This window comes from Caretta caretta, chromosome 3 (assembly GCF_965140235.1).
Source record: "Caretta caretta isolate rCarCar2 chromosome 3, rCarCar1.hap1, whole genome shotgun sequence".
NCBI lineage: Eukaryota > Metazoa > Chordata > Testudines > Cheloniidae > Caretta > Caretta caretta.
The window spans coordinates 131,034,981-131,044,850 of NC_134208.1; the positions used below are offsets into that span (position 1 = coordinate 131,034,981).

Genomic DNA, 9,870 nt, shown 5'->3' on the forward strand with positions numbered 1-9,870 from the left:
TTCTGACACTCATTACAGTACTATTGTGTTCTGGATCATAGCACTGCAAAGAAATATTTAAGTAAAAACATGTTCACTGAAACATGACATGAAAACATTTTAATGTGTAAGTTTTGTAAAACCAGCTTTCTACAAAATATAAATTGTCTGTCTCAAATTATTTGTGCCCTCTGGAGTACTGTCAGGGTACCAGCAACATATTATAGTAATAACAAACTACTCGTAAGTAAAGTAACTAATGCGGTTGTTGCTTTTCAAAGTCAAATCACTACTGACAATCTTTACACTATTTTTGAAAGATCACTGGTCACAACAACTATAGCTGTGTTTTCTTTATCCATTGATACAATGATATGTGCCCTTGTTGCCAAGAAGGCCAATGGCATTTTGGGATGTATAAGTAGGGGCATAGCGAGCAGATCGAGGGACGTGATCGTTCCCCTCTATTCGACATTGGTGAGGCCTCATCTGGAGTACTGTGTCCAGTTTTGGGCCCCACACTACAAGAAGGATGTGGATAAATTGGAGAGAGTCCAGCGAAGGGCAACAAAAATGATTAGGGGTCTAGAACACATGACTTATGAGGAGAGGCTGAGGGAGCTGGGATTGTTTAGCCTGCAGAAGAGAAGAATGAGGGGGGATTTGATAGCTGCTTTCAACTACCTGAAAGGGGGTTCCAAAGAGGATGGCTCTAGACTGTTCTCAATGGTAGCAGATGACAGAACGAGGAGTAATGGTCTCAAGTTGCAGTGGGGGAGGTTTAGATTGGATATTAGGAAAAACTTTTTCACTAAGAGGGTGGTGAAACACTGGAATGCGTTACCTAGGGAGGTGGTAGAATCTCCTTCCTTAGAGGTTTTTAAGGTCAGGCTTGACAAAGCCCTGGCTGGGATGATTTAACTGGGAATTGGTCCTGCTTCGAGCAGGGGGTTGGACTAGATGACCTTCTGGGGTCCCTTCCAACCCTGATATTCTATGATTCTATGAGATCTCTTGGGAATTAATTACACTGAGGGTAGTAGTACAAAACAATATAACCACAAAGTTACAAAATGTTGTAACTCTGAAAAAAGTGTACATTTGTTGTTTTTTTTTAAAGCTGTTGCTCTTAATTTTAAAAACAGATAATGAACTGATAGAATGCCTGTTACTAATTAATTAGCATGTATAGTTAAATAAATATGTCCCACTGTTTCTGAATTAGATGAAGTTGTAATGTCTAACCCATTATTGGACCTTCAAAGAAGGTAATGGAAACTTGTTTGCCTGATACACATTATAAAGTTTCTCACCTTAGAAGTCCTATTAAAGGTACTTCCTATGCCTTTCTAAACATATCCATTAGCCACTGTCTATTGTTGGACAGAATCAGATTGCTCAAATATATGTGATTACCTCTCCTCTAGTGTGTGGTCTGCAAAGGAGTTATAAGACTTAATTCTGTCAGATTCTTCATTCAGTAGTTCAGGGTGTAGAAGCTTGGAAGAAAACTGCCTTTCTCTTGGTTGGTCCTATCCTAAAAGCCCTTTGGCATAGGTGCAAATGTTAACGTATACGCACCATCCTTGTAGTAACTTAAATCACCAATTACACACCTTTGATCTCAATCATAATGTAATTATTTTTGCCTTTGTGAAGAGATTTGAAATACATTGCTTTTTTCCCTTTAATCCCTACAGAGTCAGATGGAATTCAGTGTTGCATCTCTGTCTATACAAGAACAAGGTTCACAAAATGAACAGAGGCAACTAGTCAAAGCAGCTCCCAGTGTCCAGGCCCCCAAATCTTCTCAGGGTAATAAGGTACCTAGCTCCGATGGGCTAATGTCAGCAAGGAAGGAAGAAGAGTCATCTTTCTGGAAGATACATGCAGAGCGCTCAAAGGTTGAAGGCGAACAGTCTGAGTTCCAGTCGTTGACCCCCAGCCAGATCAAATCCATGGAGAAAGGAGAGAAGTCCCTTCCAGCATATTACAGGCAAGAGTCTGCTCCAAAAGAGACAACTAAAGCTGAGAAGTCCAGTATAGCTAAACAAGAAAAGTTTGTCACCCCAAGCCTTCCTGCCACATCCCTAGAATGGGAGAAACCTCGACCCAGTCAGCCCTCCACTAGCACTCTAGATGACATCTTTCTTCCTGAACAACCGGAGCAACTTGCATCTGCAGGATCAAAAAATGAAGATGCCAGTGGAACGATGCTTTCAGACCCACAGACATTTGGACAGGTAAGGACCACTGTTTAATCCATTGTCTTTAATTTTTGAGAGTATGTAACACAAGTCCAACGAGGTCACTCAAGAAGATTAGGGATTCTGTGGAGCACTAAACGCTAGCTAAGCTTGTTGTCTTTTTTTTTTTTTATGCTGCAGATTGAAGAAATCCATTCAACCAAATGCACTAATTTGTCTATTTCTGGAATGTGTATTTTTAATATAGAATACGTAATATCGTATAGTTACATAAAGCCTCTTATCCAGTAAACACTCAAAACCAATTCACCTCTGAAATGGCAATCCTTTCTGATTTGAACACAGCAGCTGATTAAAGACAAACTACACAACAGTTAGGACAGTAAATGAGAGTATACCATACTCAGTTGAAACTAAGGAACATTTAGGGTTATTTTTCACTTGGAATAGCAAGTCTCACGCTCATTTGATACTCCTGTAGTTTAAAGCTTTTCCAATTGAAACTAGAAATTAGAGGTACTTGGGTGAACAAGGGAAGTTCTCTAAACGAAAGGCAGCATAATCGAGAGATGAGTTGAAGCAGCTAGATTTGTTTTTAAAGCTTTCCCCCTCTTGGTGCTGCCCAGCAGTCACTTCCCCAGTGGGGCTGCTTTCAAATGTGTTCTGTTGAAAAGGCTAAAGCAGGAGTAGAGCAAGGTCATAACAGCCTTTTCAACTCAAAAGCCATCTTGAAAGCAACTCAGCTGCCTGATAGGAACTATTGGAAAAGCAGCTGCTCATCTGAGAAAAGGAAAGGCACAACAGGATATGATTTTGGTCAGCATCCAACCTAAGTAATGGGGAGAGGAAGGAAAGAAATATGTAGTTTAAAAACCAAATACTAGGAAAGGCCTCCCCTTTTTCACTGTTACCTCTTCCTGCTTGTGTAGCGTGTGGTGGTGTCTCCTGGAGGTAGTTACTTTATGAACATATATACAAGTTCCACTGTACAGGAATCACTTCAACCACCATTGTAATGGATTTTGAATCCTTTAAGGCAGAAGGCCCTCAGATAAATATTACATACAAAATTTTATATAACAAATACTGTAGCAAATTATTTTGGCACTGAAAAGTTTTCTTTAAAAACCACACTAAGGAAGTATTAGTAACAATTCAGTAATTAAGGTTGCATTGAGATTTGCACTTAAAGCAGGATTAAAACTGCCATTTTGCGTTTATAATTGACTGTAGTAGACTCTTAATTTGACACACTAACTTTTTAGAAGACAATTGAATTTTCTGTGTAAAAACCCTCACTTCTTGAAATTTCACCCTGTTTTCTCTTGTTTGTTTAGGGTTTTTTTTTTTTTTTTTTTTGGCTAAAACAACCACAGTTCCCACAAACTCCAAACTTCATAACCTTGCATTCTGATAATAGCTCAGATGTAGGCCACTTTTGAAGCTTTACATTTAAACAGCTATTTTGGAGAGCCAAAATTAGATAACTGCTCAGGTCTGTCAGCTACTACAGTTTTTTGATGCAACCGGCCTGGCTCACTGACTTACAGCAAGTCTGAAAAACGAGATGGGGAAATTCATGAATTTTTGTGGGGGTCTATTTGCCAAATGTGACTCACTTGCTGTGCTCTGCATATGACCCTGGAGAGCCAGGGAGGCAGGCTGGGCAAACAGGAGTTATGGGGGTATGCTCTGGGGAAGAGATGGCGTTTTAAGAGGTCATGGGGGAGGCATGCAGGGAGGCTGGGAGAGAAGAAGCTCATGGGCAAATGCTTGGGTGATGGGAACCAGGGCTGTGCTCAGAAGCTGGTTTGAGAGAGGAGCCTATTGTGTCTGCATCAAGGTATTGGAGGAGCTCCTCTGACACTGCTGCCTTTTCTCCTGGGTGCACAAAGGCAGCAGTGTTGGAAAAGCCAAGTGTCTCTGCTGAGGTGTCTGCATTAAGGGCTCTTCATGGCACTGTTGGTGCAGAGACACTGAGTTCTGAGACCTTGCACATGGCCTAAGTCCACCTCATCCCCATCCCCTGCTCTTCCAGATGGCCATCCACCATCGGTCTGTAATCCCAAAGATGTGTATGCTATGGGTGGCAGAGGAGACTTACATGAGGTTGAGAAGGCAAACTGGAGTGTAAATGTGGTAATGAATGTCTTAACTGCTTATTTCATTGCTTGCTACAGCTTGCCTCAAGGGGCTATGCACTAATACATTCTAGTGTTTGTTTGTGGTGTATCACTATATACCTCAAGTAGTTAAGGTACTTGGTTTACAGTCTCATTCCTTACAACAGATCAGAGATAAGCCATTTTATTTGTGAAATTTGTAGGGAGCTGATGTGAGGCCACTGAAGTCAAAGTTGCACACCGTGCTCAATATTTATCAAACTGTCAAAACTTAAGAAAAATGTTTAGGAAGCTATTTCTTTTTTTGAAAAGGGGGGTGGGGGAGTTTCTTGGCTTCTCCCTGCAAATAAATACTGGCGGAAGTGTGTATTAATGGCCAGTAATATACCCTGTCATAGTAACTTGTGTTGAATTTTAATGTATTTTTTTCTAATTGGTTCAAATATGATTGTCTTGACCCCAAAGTGATTCTTCTTGGTCAAAATTTCAGTGCGTCAACAGGGAAGTCAGTGTGGGGAATCTTGTGTTGCACCTGTTTTGTAAAAAGATGACATCTTCAGGGTAATTGACTTTCATAAACCCTAAATTCATTTTATGATGGCATACTCCAGCGGTATGAAAGTGTGTAAGATTTCAATTAAATTTCTTAGTAGTGACCTTCTGAACTTGGAAGCATGTGGGTAGATAATGTTGTTCTTACATAATAAGTAATCTGTTTGAATCAGAATGTACAGTTGATGAGTTATGTATGTCCCTCCCCTCCCCCCGTCCTGAAAAATAATCATAATGTGAGTTAGCAAGAAGGAATAAAGAAATCCTTTGACCAGTAGAACACACAGTATTACTCTGATAATTGGAAACACCTTTTTGCTCCTCAATCATATGTGGGTTACATATGTCTAGTATTTTCCAGTGCAGATGCTTTTCAAGCATGCAGGAGTACAGGGGAAGAAAGTTAAATGGTGGTAGACTCTCTGCCTTAATTTATGGGCTTTAAAAATTTTATTTACACTCTTTTAGATCTAAGGGCCAGTCAGTTCATTTGATCCTGTTGATTTAAAGAAAATGCTAAAATTATCTAAATTTTGTGTTTCTCTTACAGATTAATACAAGCAATGTTATCTTGAAGACTGGCTTTGATTTTCTAGACAACTGGTAAAGATACTCCAAAATAGTTCAGAGCAATTTTTGGAAAGAAAAAGGGGCATCTTTCTCTTTATATATTAAGTTACTAGCATCTGTGTTTTTTAATAAAAAGTTTCAAACTCAGTGTTGGCTTTGTATAAACATTTTTATAAGACCAGATGCAATTTTGTATTTTAAAATGATCCAGTGATAGAAGTGTGCTCTCATTTTGGATTTTTTTAATGTCTGTTACAAGTTAAATAGTTATTGTATTGGGGGGAATAATTTTCTACCAATTTATGTATTAAGGACCAAAAAAACCCAAACCCCTAATCAAAACCTCTATATTTAAAAAGTGAATCTATGAAGAACAGGTTTCTATTTTCAGTAGCAACCTAGCCAGCATGGCTCAAACAATTCCATAGGTCACTACAAAAATCAAAATGTGGTATTACTCTAAATAAGCTACCAAAACAACAGTCATGCCTCCTTCAGGTAACTGTATAATGAAAAAAGGCATGGAAAAATAAGCATATTAAAAATTGTATTAACTTTGTATATTTAGTTTGTCAGTAATTTCTCTACCACTAGTTTTTGAGAGGGGGCAAGGGTTTTGCCACAAGAATTGGTCTAAAGTAGCAGTGCAGCTGTACTCAAGAAGTGGAATAAAGTCTGTTTTGGGGGAAATATTTGTAAAACATAAGGGAATATTGCTTGTTTTGGGTTATAAAGTAAAAAAAAAACAATCTTCAGGGAAATGCAAACCTACAAAGGCCACTGCTTCCCTTGGTACGGTACATAACTGCTAGCAGAAATGCTGGAATAAAACACCAGTATCTCCAGGAGTAGAGACTACCACCTAAGTTTGTTACAGTAAACTGATATAATTTGTGGCAAAGCAGAGCAATAAGGCTGTTTGTACCCTTTTAAAACAGGCATTCCTCTGGAGGACAAATCAATCTTGTTTCTGGTGCTCTTTTCCCTTGTGGATACGTTCTCCGTGATGTCCAACACTCAGATGATGTTTGCTCCTAAGATAGAAATAGAATTGGGGTGGGGGGGAGATGGGGCACTTGGAAAGCTGGTTTCCCATTCTGTTTTTGAATGATCCTTAGCTGGTGTTCAGTATAGAAAACTGAGACTATAGCTGTCATTTGAACTGCCATCTCTGAAATGCAGCATGATTTACACACTGACTCCAACTGTGTTTACCTTGCCTTGAAGCCTTAATTCCCCTTACGCACAACCAGTGAATGGTCTCTTTGATGCCGAAGGCTTATGACCTTTCACTTTTACCTCAGTAAGTGGTTCCCAGAATGTTTGTTTGCGATAGCTGGCAAAACGTGACTCATTTTATTTAGAGTCCATGCCAAAGCTATATGAAGGCCAATTGATGGGTAGTCTCTACCAGCTAGATTATAATTCCTCTAGGTCTCCCTTGGGATGACATTTGACAGTTTGTAATCTTTAACAGTGGCAGTTACACTGTGAAATGTGCTGGTTCTTTCTGGGGAATGTTGTCCTATATGATCTAAGTCTGTTTAGGTACTGGAAGAGTTGGAATTTTTTTTAGTCTACAGATTGATGCAGTCCTGTATTGCTTGCTTTGTAGACAGACATAGGCTGGTATCAACAGCAGTAAAAAGATATTCAGTAGAGCCTAATGGAATACTAATTTCAAAATCTAGCCTCGTTCAAAACAAAAATACCCACTTCTAGTAATAAAATGAACTTAAGCTGAAACCTCATTCAAGTTTGTTTAAATGCTAAATTGCCACACATACTTAGGTTAAGTGTATTTAGTAGCATAGCCTTATAATATTTTAGAATTTTCTTTCTTTCATTCCTCCTTGATATGTACCCCTTTCCCCCCCACCCCCACCCCCAAAAAAAGCTATAAAATGGGTCTTGTATTAGTACTCTGCAGTTCAGGAGAAAACTTGAGAAGTTTGCTCCTTTTATTTTTGCCAGATTTCTATGAGCCTGGATATTTACAACTTTTGCTGTTCAGTTTAATGTTTCTAAATGACTCTTGTTGGAGCCGTTACACTCATCTGGCATTAAAATTATAACTTGAGCACAAATTCTACCGATGTAGTAAATGGTGCAGATTTGTACTTTTTTTTGTTGTAGACTAAGTCCTTGGAAAAAATTTTTAAACTGATGAATGACACTAACATGCATTTCACAGGTACTAATAGAACTTCAGGTCTAAGTGCTTTCTATTCGTTGGAATATTTGGCTACACAATAAATGCTTTAAATCCAAGCAGGAGGCATAAACTTTAACTTTACTTCAATAGTTGTAGCTCCTTAAGAAATTTTCCACAATGTTGGGAGGAGCATTCTTATACATCTCTGCTAAAAAGACTAAAAATGTATAATCTGCTTTGATCTGTGCTCTTTCTTTCCTTCCTCCTTTGGTGTAGTGCATATTGTACACTTTGGGACTAGCTGGTAGAACATGCTGCAAAAAATTTGCTCATCACAATAGGTTTTTCCTTGCTGTGCTCTGATGAGAGTTAGTGCTCCTCCCTTTCTTTGATATGTTTTTTTTATTAAAAATTCTTACAGAAAAATTGTACTTGGTCACATTTTCTATTAATAAACCTTTAATAAATCCACTTTAAACAATGTTTTTATTGCTTATTTTACTGTACCTTGCTGGCTCCTTACCTCCCCTCCAGCAGAGTTGTAGACTATATTTAGTAACCATATATTGTATTGTAGGGGGAAGATGACTTGACTTGAACAATTCTGAACTTTCAAAATATAGGTATTTTATCCTGCCATCTTTCTGATCATTGTATGTATTTAATACTACAGAAATGTAATAAAAAATTAGAAAAAGCAGTAAAGTTTTTTATTTTTAACTTTAGAATGATCTCATTTTAGGAACAGCTGTGATGTTATCCAGTAGGATGAGGAAGGAAGAGAATTAAATTCAGAGCTTAGTACAGACCACCATCTAGTTTAATTATAATGTGGACTGAAATACTAATGAAAAGATTAGAATTTGATACTTATGCAGCCTTCCAAAGCAAGTTTAAAAAAAAAACACCCAAACCTGCAGCTATTCTATCCATTTAAATCAGCAGCCTGAACGAAGATATTGCAGCTGCAATATGGAAAAACAGAAAATATTGAATAAAGATGGATTAAAAAATAACTTACTTTATCCATAAGCATCAGTATCATAAATGGCTAAATACAGACTCAGGTATGTCCCATAAAATGGAGGCATCACTTACGCCCCTTAATTGTTTTCATTATGAGCAGTAGCAATGAATTGCAATAAATCATCTTGGACACAGTTTTGCCTGCAGCTGCTAATTTAACATTTCCGCAAAAACTCCTTTACCAGAAATACGCCTATTCTGAGCTGGATTACTTAACTACAAAACAAATGAATGTCTGAATTTTTACCAACATCAGAAGGGTTCTAGAAATCATTTTAAGGAACCGAATTTTAAGTTAGCAGCAGAAAAAAAAAATCTGAGATGGAGAGACAACATGAACAAGCAGGATCTGTCCTAACTGCATCTGTATTAGGCAGGATGTGGGGAAACCTAGGGAGCTGGCATGTTCTTTCCACAGTTACAGGAGGCAGAGCCTCAGCTGGCATAAATTGTTTTAGGTCCATTGCAGTCAACGGGTCTAGGACAATTTACACCTGCTGAAGATCCAACCTCTGACATAGAAGAGAATAACTTGTTTTTGGTAGGATGGATGTCATACATGAGGGCTGTTCCACTTTTTTTTTAAAAAAAGGAAAAAATGGATAAATACTTGTTGGTAACTCATCATAGACCCTCCAATTCCTACTTTGCTTTTGCAGAGGGCATGATGGCTGTACCAGTCAGAAAGGAGACCAAGATTTGTCAAACAGATCCTTGGCCACATGGAAAAAACACATAGCTTGGACCAGATGCTTTCTACTGTATTATTCTATCAGGGGTTAAACAAACCCCCTATTTCAAAATACATGGGATTCAGACCTCAATACTCAGATTTGGGGAGATGCATACCAAGGACCAGGGTAGTTTGCATGGAAGTCCTGTGGCTTGGCTCAGTTCATGGTGTCACAGTGGTAGGGCCTCTTAATGCTGTCTCAAAAGGCCACCTTGGGGTTCCAGAGCATGAGGCAGATACTATACAAAAGTGAGTGCTGGGGTGATCTGTATTCATGTGGGGAGGGGAGAGGGATGTGTTGGTTCATTCCTTGTCCATCTCTAGATTTCAAGCCATAAGAGGGGCCACTGCAGGAGCAGAGAGGACAATGGGCCCTTACTCCACTTAGGCTTTGTCTACAAAACGCTGGCACTTCATTGGCAAAACTTTTATCATTCGGGGTGTTTAAAAAAAAACAACAACACACGCACAACACCCCCTGCCCCCTCCCAAATGACAAAAAGTGCCTGTGTGAACAGTGCTTTG

General features: G+C 38.8%; 1 protein-coding gene across 1 annotated transcript in view; it reads left to right on the forward strand.

Moving 5' to 3' along the window:
- Positions 1-8,067, forward strand: part of C3H1orf198 (chromosome 3 C1orf198 homolog) — a 31,656-nt gene extending 23,589 nt beyond the window's left edge. Inside the window, exons 3-4 of the mRNA XM_048843918.2 lie at positions 1,680-2,222; positions 5,412-8,067. Of these exons, the coding sequence (XP_048699875.1) occupies positions 1,680-2,222; positions 5,412-5,468 (600 nt within the window). The 3' untranslated portion in view covers positions 5,469-8,067. The remainder of the gene's footprint in view (positions 1-1,679; positions 2,223-5,411) is intronic.
- Positions 8,068-9,870: the final 1,803 nt, after the last annotated feature.